Genomic DNA, 17,621 nt, shown 5'->3' with positions numbered 1-17,621 from the left:
TGAAGCAGTCTGAGCAGAAGTTCTCTTTGAAATGTTTGCTCTCATTTAATTTCTGTGTCTGAACATATGTGTGGTGCATGTTAGTAGCAGATGGCATTTGCAGCATCATTCACAGTTTTCACAGAATTGAACAGGCAAAACATATTAAAAAAGCTAATATTTGGATTTTTTCCCCCCTAAATTGCATGTATGTGTGAGGATTGGTGGGAAGAGCTCTGTAAGTGAATTTGCACGTGTGGATGCTCTTTTAGCCACTTGCAGAAGATGAAATGTCAGATTGGAGCTGTGTCTGTCTGCTTTCTGGTAAATACCTGTTTTTCATGCAAATTTAAAAATACTTCACTATTAAGATGTGTCTTGAGCTGACGTCAGTGGTAATCAAGTGCTCTTTCAAATGAGGAATGGATTGAAAGCAGCCCTGAGGAGAAGGACTTGGGGGTATTGATTGATGAGAAGCTCAACATGAGCCGGCAGTGTGCGCTTGCAGCCCAGAAAGCCAACCGTGTCCTGGGCTGCATCAAAAGCAGCGTGCCCAGCAGGTCGAGGGAGGTGATCCTGCCCCTCTACTCCGCTCTTGTGAGACCCCACCTGGAGTGCTGCGTCCAGCTCTGGGGGCCCCAGTCCAGGAGAGACATGGAGCTGTTGGAGTGAGTCCAGAGGAGGCCACAAAGCTGATCAGAGGAATGGAGCACCTCTCCTATGAGGACAGGCTGAGAGAGTTGGGGTTGTTCAGCCTGGAGAAAAGGTGGCTCTGGGGAGATCTAATTGCGGCCTTCCAGTACCCAAAGGGGCTTACAGGAAAGCTGGAGAGGGACTGTTTATCAGGGAGTGTAGTGACAGGACAAGGGGTAATGGGTTTAAGCTGAAGGAGGGTCGATTTAGATTAGATGTTAGAAAGAAATTCTTCACTGTGAGGGTGGTGAGGCACTGGAACAGGTTGCCCAGAGAGGTTGTGGATGCCCCATCCCTGGAAATGTTCAAGGCCAGGTTGGATGAGGCTTTGGGCAATGTGGTCTAGTGGAGGGTGTCCCTGCCCATGGCAAGGGGGTTGGAACTAGATGATCTTTGAGGTCCCTTCCAACCCAAACCATTCTATGATTCTGTGATTCTATGACTAGTGGATCATATAGGTGAAAGAAGTCCTGTAGTTTTAATAGCTGTTCAGACTGTTGTCTGTGTGTTAAAATTTATTTCTGAACTGGCAAATAATAACACTGACTACTAGGACCTGAACACGCAGAGTCTGATAAGCGAAGGATTAAGGCTGGCCCTCACAGCACAGGGTTAAGGCAGCGGAGCATGACAATACAGGCATTTATGCTCTGGCTGTAATTACTGTGAATTTTCCCACACACTCAAGCGCAGAGAGAGGCCCTCCTTGCTAGCAGAGCTTTTAAAAGTGGAGTAAAGGCGGCTGAGACCTTCACTCCTTGTTTTCCTTCTTAAAATTAATTTCTTTGGCTTTCTTAGCATGGTTTCTCCCCTTTCAGCACTCACTGGCACTATTGAATCACTTTGTTGCTCGCTTTTTGCATTCTCCCATTTGTGTTCTGTTTTACCAGCACCTGTGTTTCTCGGCTGCTACAAGCCAGGTGCTATTTGCATCTCTCTACCGTCTCCCAGATTTGTCTTTCAGTATTTGACACCTCCAGGATCTTTTTCCACCCTTCTCTGGTTGCCATGCACTTGCATGTCATTTCTAGGACCTTTCCCTTGGGTGGCACGGAGATAGTGAGGGTAACCTGGAGGTCAGTGGAGCAGCAGTGGCATCCAGTGGCCTTCTTGGTTCCTCACAAGTTGAAATTTCTAGTGAAGTATGGGGAAATTGAGGGTCTTCACTTTTCCCATCTCATTTGTGAGTTCTGAGTGAAAGCTGTTGATCGAAATCAGGTATGTTGAAGACCTGGATGCCACTGTTTGCTAAGACGTCACATTGAGGCCAGGCACGTATGGTGCATTTTACATTGGGAGTTCCTGAGCTCTGGAAGTCACTGGCACTGTTAGATTTCACAGTAGAGCTCGTCTGTCAGGGAACCTGTTTACCTCTAGGTGTGAGAATAGTTTAAAACATGTGTAGGTGTGGTGCTTAGGGAAATGGTTTAGTGGTGGCTTGGCAGTGTTGGGTTAACAGTGGGACTTGATTTTTAGAAGTTTTTTCCAACCAAAACTATTCTTTGATTCTATGGTTATGCCCTCACCAGGCTGTTCTTTTTGATGCAGTTAATTCAGCCCTTTGGGCACTCCCCAAGGGTTGTAGAGGTTCTGCTTCAAGTACCTCTAAGTTTCTCATCACTGCATAGCCTGTGTGTTATTTTCCATTCACATAGTATGAAGATCCATCAGTGAAAAGGGTTAGATCCGAGTTCTCTAGTGGTTGATCTTGCAGATCTTCCTGTACACAGCTGGAGGGACACACTACCTTAGCACAGTCATGATGCGGGTCACCATTGGAGGGAACAGCCAATGAAGTTGCTGGATTCAAAACATGACATCTTTTTAAAATAATATTATCTGCATTAATTCACAACAGTGTGGTCTTTGTGGGGACAATGTTTGCCTAGCATTTTGTTTAAAAATCAGTTCTACTTCATGCAGGATGTACACAGTTCTTGGGTGGCCCAGAGCTAATGGTCTGCTCTTTTTTATGGTAGTCACTGTTGTTGCTGTCACTTTAACACAAGAATTATTCCCTGCCACTACAGGACCCCCTGCAGGATCCGGTTGAGTAATAAGCTACAGGGCAGCGATGTGAACCTTGCTTTTAAGTAAGGACTCAGCTAGCTACTCATGCACAACATGCAACAGCAACCCATGCATGTTCTCATGCACAAATAGCTCAAAGGGCTTGGAGTAAACTGGCCATCTCAGTGTTCGAGCAGAAGCTAAGGCTGCTTTTATAGCTTGGAAAGCCTTTTCTCTCTCTGGACCTCAACTTACAGGCTCCACTTCCTCTGCCTTGGTAGCCTCTGTCCATGGCTTAACTCAGGTATCCAGAGTCTGGAGTATCCTACTGTGCATAAAAATCCTCGCAGTTGTTTGTTTGTTACCAGTTGAGATATTTCTACAGTAGCCTGGACCTGTTCTGGGTCTACTAATCTTTGTCCTTCTTTTAATAGGAATCCTAAATATTTTCCTTCCTGAAACACAGCTGAAGCTTAGAAAGACATGCATGGTGACCTTTTGTTTTGTTTTGCTAAAGCAGTACACAGACAAATAGTATCTTTTAAACAATCTTAGCATGTCTTTCTGGCAAGTAACAAATAGTTTACATATTGTACAAGAGATGATTCTCCTGATAACTCTATCTTTCAAATAATTGCCCAGTATTTGTGAAAAAAAATTGTAGGAGACTCTGCAAACCCTTGTGAGGAGATGCATCCAGATTAGTTGTTTTCCTTACCGTGTGAAGGCAAACAACATTGCCTGTTCTTGTCAAACAGAATCCTAAAGAAAGTGGTGGTTAGATCAATCACTGTAAAATATTTTGCCCAATGTGGTATTTGCAAAAGTATAGTGGAGGGATCAGGCACCACAGGGTGAGGAGCCACTACATGCTGGTTAATTGCCTGCAAATCTTGTACAAAAGTGTATCCTGGATCCCCATCTTCATCTAGTCTGTTCTTTTTTATAGGGAGTACAGGAGTATTGAAAGGTGACATTTTTAAAATTTTTTGGGCTAAATACGGGTCTGTTTGCTTTTGGATGCTCTTTTCTGCTTCCTGGGGAATGGGGTACTGTTTCATGGCCAGTGGGGCTTTTCCCTTTGTTTTAATGTTTACTGGTTGAGCTGATACCAGCAGTTCTACACCCTTGCTGGTGTACACCAGCTCTGTTGGTATGGATTTCAATACTTCTTGTATTTTCAGCTCATTATTCAAACCTTTAGTGATTACACTCATCCCCATGATTACTGAATCTATCCCCTCAAGTGGCAGACATAATGCTACATCTAAAGCCTGCAAGAGATCTCTTCCTAAAAAGCATGCTGGGGAATCCTCTGCTAACACGAATCTTCCCTGTATGCTCTTACTTCCTATTGTAACTAATAAGGGTCTACTCAAATCACTTTCTCCTTGTCCTGTGACTCCATGTATTAAAATTTTTGTCCATAGTCACTGATCCTATTGGAGTAAAATTTAAAAGAGACAAACTTGCTCCTATATTTCACCAAAAATTCAACTTCATGACCTGCTACTTTGTCTTGTATGCATCCCTGTTGTTCTAAATGATTTTCCCACATACTAAAAATCTCCAGCTCCTTTAATCCCTCATAATTCACTGAGTCTCCCTCCTCTAATCATTGCAAGTGATTATTTTCCCAGGTTGACCTTTCACGTTGATAATTTCCTTCTCTTCAGATTTCTCTTGGATGGAGAAGGCATTCTCATCGTATATATCCCAAATTTCCACAATAATGACATTCTCTCCCTCCATTTTACCTTGTTTTCCTTTCCCTGTTCCTTTGTTGTGGGCCAAATCCCATACCTGGCTTTTTTTCCTCTGCCCCTGCCTCTTCTAAGTTTTTTGCCAATGCAACTGCCAACAAAATGGCTTCTTGTTCCTTCACCGCCTTTCTCTCTTCCACTTGCTCTGCTTTCTGCCTTTCCTCTTGACCATTATATACAAACGCTGCCACACTTAAAATTTTCTGCAAATTTTCTCCTTGCCAGCCCAGCATGTGATCATTAAAATAGTTGCAGATGTCAGAGGCGGCTTGGTCCACAAACACACTTGCTGCCAATTCATTATTAAAATTCTGGAGAGTCATTCCCCAGTACATCAACAAAGCCTGTTGCAATCTTCCCCAGTGGCTGCTGAGGTGTTCCTCTGGCCTCTCTCTACATTTCTATACTTCAGTTTACTTTTATCTCCTTGCAAACTCTAATCACATTTATCAGATTTCTAACTACTGTTTGGCAATTATCTCTATCTGTTTGATTATTATAATCCCAATTAGGATCAACCTAAGGCCAGGCAGTCTGATTTCCCCTGCCTGCAGGGTTAATTCCATGCGTGTGCATGCGCACACACCCCAACACACACCCCCACCCCCCTCTCTTACCACCTCCCTGCTGCTGCTGGCTGCATTGCAAGAGGATTAGGAATAACCTTAGAAACTACCAGGTAAAGCCCAGCAGAAGCGACAGGCAGTACAGGCAGGGGAGTACATGGTGGTGCAGAGCTCTGTAGGTGCCTTGGTTAAATTACAACTGCTGCAGTTAAAGTTCTCCTTTGAGGTTTTTGTACTCATTTTCTACCATCCTCTTTATGGTGGTCATGTGCCCAGTTGTCTGATACATACCAATAATGTGTTTGGTGAAGTTTTTAATTTTCCAAGATTTTCTAGAGTGTAGCCGCTTTTTTTTTTTTTGTTAAATCAAAGGATCCTTCATGGAGCTATAGCCCCGCTCCTCTAAGTACTGGCCAGTCTTCCTTACAGGATGCTATTGTGTGCTTTTTGACAAACTTGCTGTACCATAAATTCTATTCAAATTTCATAATATGTTGGCTAAGGATGTCCCCTTTTTCCATGTTGGGTATATTCCCATAGCTTTTCGCTAAGAGGGGCTTATACCCTCTGACTATGTGCTTTATGCTGATCAGGCCACACACCACAAACAGCTGTAGCAAGTACTTTCACCAAATCTGCTCAGAGAAATTTAACACTTGCCCTTCGGTGCCTCTCACTCCAAAGGTCCCAGGTGAACTCACCCGCTGCAGCAGTTGGATGTTTGGAGACAGGATCCAAAGGTGATGGCCTAGGGTCCCACCTGGGTCGCCAAACTGTTACGGAAGTCTTCACCGTAGGTTTCCCACAGCAGAGTTTCAGGCTTTAAATCCCATGAGATAGTTTGTTTGGATGGTACAGCAGTTGTAACAGCTCAAGCTGGGTGCCTCCGCAGGGGGACCCTGAAGAAAGAAGTTCCTGGGCAATTATACCCTTACAATCTAAGTTCCCCTCCCCTCACATGGCAGTTCAGACCAATAGTAATATTAGTGTCTAGGGTCTTCATATTCTTCATTGGGTCCTTTCTTTGTCTCTAGGCAGGCTACTTATCTTCAGGGTTGCTGCCTCTGCTGATGGTTGTAGCCTCTTTGTCTTCCAGCTTAAATCAGCTTTGGGGCCTTCTTTTGTTTAGCTGGAAAAGGGTTCAGCAGAAGTTCAATATATCTAGGTGAAAGTCATTGCTTGTGGCCTACAGTTTTGGCAAATTTAGCCACTGACACTAAGTCAGTTATGCCAACACTTAAGCTAAGTTTAACAACTGCTATTTCCCAACAAATATTTCTGAACTATCTACCAAGGCTGTCCTATAAATCCCTTTCATTTTTTCAGCAGCTAGTAAAGGCCTTTCAGCTTAGAATCTGTATGAGCTTGGATTTATATGACTTTGCTCATGTAGTGACTGTAATAATAAAATATGGTAGCAGGACAAAGGAATGACTGAAGGCTGGTGGAGGAAAGAAGAGGAGCAAATACGTTCACTGTCAATTGGAGTTGTGACCAGAAGGAGCTTTGTTCTTAGCTCTGGGAGAGTACTTGATTATCTTGTCACGTGAAGGCAACTGCTCTGCATCTGATGACAGCAATGAGAGAACTGCCTAAAAAGCCTAAAAAAAGAATGGATGAGTTGATATTCCTGGCTGTGCTTTTTCTCTGAGGCGTAAGTGAGCTTTTGAAAGTATGTAAATTAACATAGGTATGGTGAAGGATGTATCTCTGGTTGCTACAGTTGTACTCCCTACATGCTTAGTTCTTTCTTTGGGCTTCCTTCTTTTGATACAGTGTTTGTTCTGAAAAGTGTTTCACTGTGACCATGTTACTTAATTCTGTTAATGATAAAGCAAGAAAAAATGTCAACATCTTTTAAAAAGCAACCAAACAAATAATGAGCAAAACCATTCATTAGGCTACAAAAAAGCTGTTTTCCAATCTAACACAGAAGCTTTCTTGAAACACTTAATGCAGGTGGTTGTATTCAGAAAAGCATTTTTTTTTCTACATTTGACTTACTGGTAGCCTCATTTTCTTACAGACAGCTCTCTTAAATCTGCTTGACTTTTTTACTTGCAGTTTAATGAGACTTCTAATCCATGAGTTCCAATGGTCTACAAAGTCTTCAAGCTGATTTGTGAGTGGCTCATTCTTTAGAAGACAGACCATTGCATGTCACGAGTTCCAGATGCTGGCACTTAAGTTCAAGGAGAATATAGAACAGGTGGCAGATGTAGTGGAATTGGGGCATTGTTTATTGCCCTAATATATTTAGGTTTATTCTTCATATTTAGTGATTTAATACTGTCATAAGCACACTTTAATGAAAGACCCCAACGAGGAATACAGGAATACATGGTACAAGTTTAATGTATTGTGACTAGGAGGAACGTCTGAAGCGAAACAAAATGTTTTTTCTGATTGGCTCTTTTGCCTGGATTGGTCAACAGATATGAAAGATTCCAGTCTTTAGTACAGTATATACTGAAGATGTAAGAAACAATGCTGTTGTATATGTATGCTTTTGTAAATGGGAACATGTCAGTGGTCTGATGGAGTTAATGAGCTTGTTCCTTTGCTGTCAGGAACTGCAGTGTAGTTTTAATGTCATTTTCAAGATCTGTAAAGTCATTAGAATTAAAATTGTTCTACTTTAAAATGCAACCCTAGCGAAGTATTTTGTTTTTATTAGCCATGGTATTTTGTGTAATGCTGGCTGTGTGTTTAAGGACTTCACAGTCATTAGCTCAGAACATGCTTCTTCAGTTAGCCTTGTATTTTAATTTTAGGAGCTGACACAGTTAAGGGACTAACTTCTGCCTGCCTTGCTTTATTTTTTCTGCTTGATAAAAAAACAGAAAAAGGAAGAAGTAAACAATTGCTCCAAACATATTAAGATTTGCATGAGAAATAATAACTGCTGTAATTCTGTGTTGATGTTTTTGCTCACAGAGGAGGAATTATTTAGTAATTTGTCCATATTCAATGAAACGTGTGTGAAGTGGCAAAGGAAAACTGGAAGACTGGGAGTGCAGCAAACGTACACAGTAAGTGGGGCAGTATTTGAGATCAGGAGTAGCTTTGTCCTGGTTAATTCTGGTGAGTCAACAGTGGAGATCTGTTTTGTGGGTTTTGTTTGTATGATCATTTGTCTCACTCTTCCCAGTGAACTGCCTAGAAACCCAAAGGTAGTTCGCTTAGGAAAGAAGCAAATCCCTGTCCTGAAGTTAGGTGAAAACCTTAAAAACTGTTGGGGTCCCATTCCAGTAAATCACTTAAACATCTGCTTGCAACTGTAAGAAGCATTTCAGCACAAGTTTATGTTTTAGCGAAATTCCGTTGTAGAGCTCAAGGTCACATTGACATAGAAAACATTGCAAAACTTGGGCTCTGTCCCTGTCTGTGATGCAAACATTTCAAATAAACAGTGTATCACTTGCAGATACTGGATGTAACTTGTTTTAGAAATGCAAGGTATATTGAAATCCTGTGCCTTATGCAAGAGATTCAACCATCTTATATTTGAACATTTGAGAACTTTTTTTCATGGCAATTAAAAGCAACCTTGGTAAAAACTTTTAATTCTTATGTTTATATATGGGGGGAAAAAAAAAGTAAAGATAAAAATTCTCAGAAACAATAGTTTAGTCAGTGTTATTGAAAGCCAAAATAAAATTATAAGAATTCCCATGTTTTGAAAGTGTCAACATCCCAACAAAGGTTGGTTTTTTGAGCATGTAGAAATAGGGAAAAAAGAAAAAGAGCATTATTTAAGATCTCCAGAGTGGGTAGGTTAATGTGGAAAATACGTTTCAAGGTTGAATGATAATTTTGGAAAACAACTTGTCTTTCTCCTCCTGTGTTATAAACCAATGTTTGAGTGTTTTTATTGAGCACTGCTTTTTATTGAGCACTGCTCACTGCTGAGATGGAAAAAAACAAGTTCCCAATTACCCTAAACAATTTGAAACCAGTACTTTTCATGTACTCATTGTTAACTGGCAAGCTATGGGTCTCAGGTGTAATGTGCATGTGCTTTTGCCTGAATTCAGCTATCTGCAAGGCACTTCAGAATATTTAAAACTGGTGATGATGTAGGCATAGCATGCATGCAGTAAAGTTCAGAACACAGTCTGAACTGCCTTGATCAAGCTCAACTAGATAATTTTTGTCTGTCCCTTCATCTTGTACAAACAACAGGTTTCTTTTTCACTGCACTGGTACGGTTTTAGGGAAGCTTGTCTTTACTGTTGTTTGGCCTTCAGTCTTATTACCGCTTCTGTAGGGCAAGGGGGAAAAACTAGAAAAAAGAAAAGAAAGCAAGCAGATGTAGTTTCCATCTGTGTGCTGTAAACAAGAAAGAATATTTATTTACATCTTACTATTTGTGGTGGAGGTGTTTGTAGGGTCCACGTTATAGATTCCTTCTATTGTATAAATGAGTGAAAAAAATATTCATAACTGTCAGAAGAAATTAAAGATCTAATTTATTAAGCCATCTTGTTGCACCAAAACAGTCACAAGCCTATTTTTTTTTAATTAGCTGATATTCTAAAACAGATGTAATCCTAGGTTCTCAAGGTTTAATTGAACTAGTAGTCTGAATTTTGAAGAGCCACAACCAATTGCACCATTGTTTTTGTTAATCCTTCGATAGTTTCACATACTGGGCCAAAGATGGGATGAGAAGACGTTCTCAGAAGATGCAATATTTAACATCACTACAAGTGAAGATAATCCAAAGGTGTGTTTAGATCTCAACTCTAGCAGTAACTACGTGGTGAATATTACTACCATCTCTTCCACAGACGTCACTGTCTCAGTTACAGTAGCAGTTCAAACAAAGGGTAGGTTGTGTTTTGTATTCTCTGTGCTTACAGAACTTAGTGTGCTGCAGAGTTAACTGTTTTGAGTCTAGCAGACAGGATAGCAGGCTGTGTCCTAGACATGCTCACTGCACAAAGGTAGCTGCCATGAGCATCCTCTTCTTCTGCAAGGCTATTTTTCTTCTACTCACTGTGGCCATTGAATCTATGAGCAAACAGAGCAGTGGCAGGAAATGCCCTTCATAAAGATTTGGCAAACTTGCTTCTTCAGGATTTGTCTTCTGGCTGAGGCAGGATTGGTGCAGTGGCATTCCTGGCAACATGTCGGAATTTCAGTCCATGGTACAATGCTTACTGGTTTCCATTTCTTGCCTTGAAAACTGATTCTCTGCCTGTGGGAGAATTCTCTGTTACTGAGCTGTGTGATACTAATCTAAATGATGTGAGCATTATAGATAATGTTCCTGTGTTTAGCAGTGATGAGCAGTGCTATGGCAGTTTTTCAGTATTTGTAGAGAAGGTATGTTCTAACAGCAGGTTTCTGTAGTATTTTGGTCATGGAAACATTAAGCTTGCCTGACATACTAATTCTGATGAGATAGATCTTGAGCAAGAATTACCTTTGGAATGCACAAAAATATTTTTTTGTAAAGGGTATCAACTGTGACAAATTGTTCTATGATAACATTATTTCCATTAGAAGGTTTGCACCCTATAATCTTTCTGTCATTATAACCTCCCTAGGTTTGGACAAATCTTACCTTGATTTCCTGAATACCATGCTTGGGTAAAAGCATGGAAAATGTTCATGTTTTATTTACTGTGTTTGTTCGTTCATAAAGAAATTAGATTCTGCCGCCTCCTCAGAAGAAAATGAAAATCAAAACCTTTTTTTTAATTTTCAGCTACTCATATTCAATTAAGTTGAAGAAGGTGAAGTTTTTGTAATAAGTTGTTCCTTTTTTGTGTGTTTTTTTTTTGCCTCTACAGTAAAGGAAGCTTTCAATAATGTATTAATTTTTAATGATACCTGCTTGAAATGGCAGAGAAATGTCAGGGGAACTGATGTGGAAGACAGATACTCAGTAAGTGACAATCTGTATTTTGAATCTAGAAAACAATTTATATCAATCACCTGTGTGAAAAAACCTGTAATTTTTCAAACACTCATTGCTCACAGTGTTCCTCATTCTAATGATGTCTCTCATAAAAACCTAGGGAGTAAGCTTGCATAGCAGCCTTCAAAAAAGAAAAAAACCAACATGCTCTTTTGTAGTCTCCTGGTCTTTGTTTATTTTTTCCCCCTTTTCTACTCTATTTTGCCTTCCCTATCTGTACTTTCAACTTTGTCATATTTAGGCCTCAGACAACTCTGTTCCAATTCCATGGAGTCTGTCCACTCTGACTGTGATATGCCTTCAATCTTCCCTCATCCCAGCAGGGCATTTCTACATGAACTATCTCTGCCAGGACTCTTGACCACCTGCTGTTGTCTCAAATCTCCCATGTGCTGAGAGGTGCTCAGAGATTATCTAAAGGCATAGGATCTATTTAAAGGAAAATTAGCACATGATTAAAATACAGCAACCATTTTAATTTTCATTAAGAGAGGAGTGATCAGGAGAGGCCTAAGGTTAGTGACTTTATCATCATTTGGGACATCAACAACAAAACAAACACACAGAATCCTACTGAAACAAACAAACAAAAACCCGTGGGTCTGTAAATTTGCCTGGAAACAGCTGTCCATAGACAGATCGTGGAGGGTACTTGGCATTTTGACACAGGTCAAAATGACTTGATTTTGACTTGGTCCTCAGGGTCAAATCAGAAAAGTGTTCCTGTGAGCTTACTTTCATAATTTATCACTTTGCACTGTGAGGGTATACTAAAATGAAGGTGCAGTATTACTGGAAGCCTGTTTTTTAGCAGGAAATCAAAACTTGGGGGAAATTACAGTAATAATAAAAAAGAGAATAGACTAGGAGGAGGAGAAGTGAAAGAACTAGCACAATGTCAGAGCTGGTCAAGAGGGACTGCAATTCCTGTCAAATTTTGGAAGCATTTGAATTTCAGTAAGTCAGTGCCAACATTTTTGGCATTCAGGATCCAGTGATGTGTTTTTCTGCTATTTCTTCTAATTTAGAGCATGACTGAATGCAAGTGATGTATTAAAACATTGCAATTTCCATGCTGTGATTGTTTGGTTACAGTTTCATGTGCAAGGCCAGCGTTGGTATCAGAAGGAGTTCTTTCATGAAATGACCATCAACCTTACCACACACAAGCAGGCTCCAGAAGTTTGTTTTGATTTGCAGCCAGGCACCAATTACTCTGTTAATATTTCCATGGTAGCTTTGAATTTTTCACTGCTCATTTCCATGACAACACAAATCACAGGTAGGTCTTACCCTTTGTTTTATGTATTTATAAAAGCACTTACTGGGGGCAAGAGGCTTAAGTGAAACAGATTGTTGACCTTAGTGTTGTATGGGTTGTCAAAGTGTGCTTTCCATGCTCAGAATTGTTCACTGTTCTTTGTTTTCACAGATTTCATAGAGTTGACAGTCCAACAGCAGAAGGGGCAGAGAAATGGGGGTGCAATATTTTGGAGCGTCATTTTGGCACAGCAGGAAAAGATAGTTTGGTGGGTTAGACACAAGATAGGTATCTACGGGAGCTAGGGCAGGGACTTCAGCCCATCAGAGGATAAGTCACTTTTTCTGTATGAGTTCCCTCCACTGTGAACTGGAGATAATAGCACAACTGCACTTCATGTTGGTATTTATGACAACACATATCACTGAAGTCTGCAGGGATCCAGAGTAGAGAGTCCTGCAAGTACCTCAGACAGGTACCTTCATCTGTCATTGGTAGAGTATAAAACATAAAAGGCATTTGAGCGAATAAAGTTCTGTAGGGAGAGTCTTGGCTTCACTATTTAACAGGATATTTATATGGCATTAAAAAGCTGTGATTAAAAACATGTAATTTTTCAGCTCGTTTTTACCTCTACTCTGCCCTGGTGAGGCCACATCTGGAATATTGTGTCCAGTTCTGGGCTCCCCAGTTCAACACAGACAGGGAACTACTGGAGAGAGTCCAGCGGAGAGCTACAAAGATGATTAGGGGACTGGAGCGTCTCTCATATGAGGAAAGGCTGAGAGCACTGGGTCTCTTTAGTCTGGGAAGACTGAGAGAGGATCTGATCAATACATACAAATATCTAAAGGGTGGGTGTCAAGAGGATGGGGCCAGACTCTTTTCAGCAGTGCCCAGTGACAGGACAAAGGGGCAATGGGCACAAACTGGAATACAGGAAGTTCCATCTCAATGTGAGGAAAAACTTCTTCACTTTGAGGGTGACTGAGCACTGGAACAGGCTGCCCAGAGAGGTTGTGGAGTCTTCTCCTCTGGAGATATTCAGAACCTGCCTGGACATGATCCTGTGCAAGCTGCTGTAGCAGGGGGGTTGGACTAGATGATCTCTAGAGGTACCTTCCAACCCCTACCAATCTGTGAATCTGTTTTTGTTTAGAACAATTTTGCACCATCCTTATACTGTCAGACTTTCTGTATTACATTATTATCGTTCTGCTGTGAAGTGCAGTGTTTGGTGCTAGGTATCTATCTTCACGTTGGCGCCACAAATTGTCATCGGTAAGAAACATGAAAGCCCTCTGAGTGTCTGTACCTCTGTTCAGCCACTAGATGGAACCAATTCTCTTCTGATGGTTATGAAGAACTGGGGATTTGTGGGGCTTTTGAAACTACTATTATTACAATATTTTTAATAGTAAATCTAAGGTTTTTAAGCTTTGTGAAATGCAAAACATCTCTTGTTTCCTAAAGCTACTGTTTAGGATATATGACAACCTAGATTTTTTCATTTTTTTTAAATGAAATTACAGTAATGATTTTGTAATTAATTTTCAACAAGTTTCCTAGCTGTCACTCAGAGTGGTGTTCATGAGTACATGTAGCTTTGCGAAAAACTGATAAGCTGTCTCAGAATTTGGTTGACTGATGGAATTTTTTTAATACATACTCAGAGTTGCTCTTTACTCCTAAACTCTGCAGGATTGCGTCAGGTCACTTACTCAGCAGAGCTCTAGAGAACACTTTGCAGCAGGTGCTATGTGAAGTGGTATTTGTGCCTTGGCAGCTGGCATGTTTTCCTCTCTGCTGAGTTACTGCTTAACAAATGCACATGCATAGCCCTGGAAAAGGTCTTTGCGTAATAGTTAGGTCATTTCCATCTTGAAAGAAGATCCTGCTACAGAAGCCATTTTATATCTCATAGTTACCTTTTTCAGTGAGCAATAAAAGGTAGGTGTTGGTCTGTCATTAAGAATCTTCATCAAAAACTTGCCATGCAAACACTCCATATTGTGCTTTTTTTAATGGAAGCCAAAAAATAAAAGTACCTCTTTCTGTGGTTGAAATTGAGTGAAAATTAAAAAGCCAACAGCGATAATGCTACAAAGCTCAACAAATAATGAGAATTTGAATAAGATGTTAAGTTTGTTGCTATTTCAGCTTATCTAAGATAAAGAGGATACAGTTAAAATAATTCTTCTGTCAGTGTCCCTTTGACTTCTGTGCCTTTTGTTTCAGGAATTGAATTATCTGTACAAGCAATTTATTTAAGAACTATTTATAATTTTAGAGTAGGTGTATAATTTGCTGCTTCATTTGTCCAGTTATTTTGTAGTCATGTGCATTGTTAAACCAGACAATTGTGTTTCCATGGTGGGTGGAGTGATCTCAGCTTATCCGCCAGTTTAAGTCTGGCTAAATGGTACTGTATAAATGCAAGATCGGCCTTAAGTATAGAGGCTCAGAGGAAACCCAGACTTAGAAAAGTGTTTTACTTTTAATGTACTGTAGGTGGCCCCATGTGTTTAAGGTTTCATATAGCATCCTTTAACAAATGCAGTCAGTCAATCTGTTTCCCCAGGTGGGGGCAAATCCAGATGATGTATCTCCTTGACTTCCACACAGCTCCTACATTTTAAGAGTTCGGGAAATCTTAATTGTGGAGTTGCAACTTCTGTGAAAAGACATTGGATGAGCACTGCCTAACAGACTTTACTATCGTTGTCGAGAAATTATCTGGTGTAAATTCTTAAATACTGTTGCAGAATACAATAAACATGTAAATGCCAGCAATAAGTTTGGGCCTTTTTTCAAAAACCATGATTTGCAAATGCATGTTAAGAAAGCTACTTTATATTCTGAATATCTATATCTGTATTTATGTATCTCCTCAGTGAGGATATATTATATTCATAGTGTTTCTAAAGAAAAAAAGCAAGAACTTGGGACTAAAAAGCCTGCTTTTCTCCCTGGCAAGTAGCGTCCTTTAAAAATAGTTCTGTACTAAACACAAAGTTGGTTTTGCCCATCATCTTGCAGATGGTAAATATAGTCTAGCAAATGCTTTACAGATCATTGAAATTCTGCTCTTGCAGTACCAGGCATCTTGCACGCTCTTTTATGCCTTCTTAGCTTATTTTAGACAAGCTCTCATCACCTGTCTACTTGAGATAGGAAATTGAGTCAATTATGAAAAATGATTAGGCAGTGATTATATCGTAGTTGTAAAAAGATGGTAGCAAGATTGTTTTTTATGGAAGAGGGGAGGTTGTTTCTAGGGAAAGAAAGAAGTGTCTTGTGGATGTACTTTCTCATTCATTATTTCTATTGGGACTACGCTACTTACACATGACTTCCTTTTCCTTTTTGAAGATCATTTATTAAGGCATGCTCAGACGAGGTATTGTTCTTAATTTGATTGTTTTCACATAGCAATTTAAGAAGACTGAATTTTGTAACCGCTTTCAAGTGTTTGAAAAACAGAATAATAGATGAAGTGCCAGTGCTAATATCCTAAAGAAGAGTAAAGTCTTTAGTTGAGCTGCATTCAAATACTATTGATATTTGAATCTGTTTGCAAGCTCTGCTTTGGGATAGATTTTTTTACGATGGATGTGACAAAATTATGGTCTTTGGGAAGTTCGTTAATTCCTACTTATTTACAATGTCTGGCTATCTTTTTTTAGTTTAGAGCAGACCTCTGTGACCTAAAACATCATACTTACAAGACATAAAATTTTTTGGACACTAGAAATATATCCGTTGTGCCTAAATTACTAGATTACATTTCCTTCTTGTAAAATAATTAAATTGTAATTGAATCTTATAAAGATTCAATGATGATTTCTCATTACTCTTCATCCTCTCAATTTTTTTCTTAGGATCAAGGTGTATTTTGAGTTCCTTCTATGCTTACTGTTCAGACATACTGCCATTTCTTATATATTTGTACATGCACTTTCCAGTGGGTTTAGGTAGCTTTGACCTCAGGCCTGTGTACCTCAGACAGTTGTAGTAGTTCCTATGTTTCTAGCTGCTATTCTTTTTGTTTTAGTCCACGATATACCTGCAGGCCACGTAGTCTTGTACGTATATCTTCTATCTCTTCATATAAACATGTAAGTCAGTAAGTAGAGCCACAAGCAGGGAGTCTAGAAAGTGACTTGAATTAGAAGAATGAATTCCCTCACATACTAAGTATAATCTTCTAGAGCCCTGCACTTTCATCTCAGTATGTGAAAAACCTACGTTACAAATCAGGTTGTGATGTCTAATTTGTTTGCCTGCCCATGGATGTACACTCACATGTAAAAGATAGGTTATTGTTCTGCTCTATGTGATGGAAAAGATTTACACTCCTTCTTTCATAAAGGGACTTCTTTAAGGTCTGGAAAAGGAGGGAAAAGCTAAATCTACTTTCCAGTGAGGAAGTGAAAGACTGTTGGAGATGTGGTGATCTGACAGCTCGTACTCTGACAGCGCATCACGTACCTGCAGAGAGACAGTCCATTACACTGTGCAGCTTCAGAGCATGAGTATTGCAAGGAAAGGAGCTTGTTATTTATGCAGTGGGGAAAGAGGAGTGATTAAAACCTGAGCATGATGATTTATTTTTTTTTATGTAGGGAGTAAATTAGCTGCCAGTCCTGTAAACACTTTAATACATATGTTCATGCATGCATTTTGTAGTTTTATGTAGAGACAATTCAAATGGATGGTTTTAAAGTTCATATGAACTCCATTTCTCTGTTCTTTTTCTGACCTCCTTCATCACAATAATTTTTTCATAAATACTTGCAAAGTCATGATCATTCTTATCACCTCTGTTACTCTGTTTACAGAGCACTTGATATAGGTGGCACAGTCTATGCTTTATAGCCAGTCCTGTACATGCTGAACAAAATTCTTTGCTTTTTTAGTCTTTTTCCATCTGTGTGAACTGGGGGTTCTTAAGTATTGCTTCAGGTAGTCCTTTACAAATTTATAGTGATGTATGTGCATCAGCCTTTATGTTGTGCTCACCTAGTTAGTTAAAGCAGTTATGCTGTAATATGTACAGTAAACTTAATTTGGACTTGGTGGTTCAATTCTATTACTATTTTAAAGCTTAGTCATTAGCACAAAATGATGAAGGAAGGTTGTAAGGAGGGCTATGCTGGCACTGAGCAAAGGGGATTTTTAAAAAGGTACACATCATTCCGTTTAAGAGGTTTTGTGCATATCCATATATAGGGTGGGATAGAAGTGGATTTGTGCATTCATTTTTGAAGTGTCTATGTATAGGAAATTCACGACCTTTCTTGCCTGCATTATATATCTGAAGGTAAGTAGCACAGTGTTGTCCCCGTTACTGCTTCTGAGCTGTACAAAAGGTCAGATGACAGGAAAGGCAGTAAATATACCTGTTATTACTACTGGAG

The 17,621-nt window shown here is 39.8% G+C and overlaps 1 protein-coding gene across 7 annotated transcripts in view; it reads left to right on the top strand.

Moving 5' to 3' along the window:
* SUSD1 (sushi domain containing 1) overlaps positions 1-17,621 on the top strand; it is a 49,840-nt gene that overhangs the window by 15,550 nt on the left and 16,669 nt on the right. For 6 of the 7 annotated variants that reach the window (XM_054810006.1, XM_054810005.1, XM_054810011.1 and 3 more), the window contains exons 8-11: positions 7,949-8,043; positions 9,654-9,843; positions 10,813-10,907; positions 12,036-12,222. In XM_054810006.1, the coding sequence (XP_054665981.1) occupies positions 7,949-8,043; positions 9,654-9,843; positions 10,813-10,907; positions 12,036-12,222 (567 nt within the window). The remainder of the gene's footprint in view (positions 1-7,948; positions 8,044-9,653; positions 9,844-10,812; positions 10,908-12,035; positions 12,223-17,621) is intronic. The other variant, XM_054810010.1, reaches the window with a different exon arrangement.

The sequence above is a fragment of the Grus americana genome, chromosome Z (assembly GCF_028858705.1).
Source record: "Grus americana isolate bGruAme1 chromosome Z, bGruAme1.mat, whole genome shotgun sequence".
NCBI lineage: Eukaryota > Metazoa > Chordata > Aves > Gruiformes > Gruidae > Grus > Grus americana.
The sequence above is the reverse complement of the archived record's forward strand: the minus strand, read 5'-3'. Positions and strand labels throughout refer to the sequence as shown.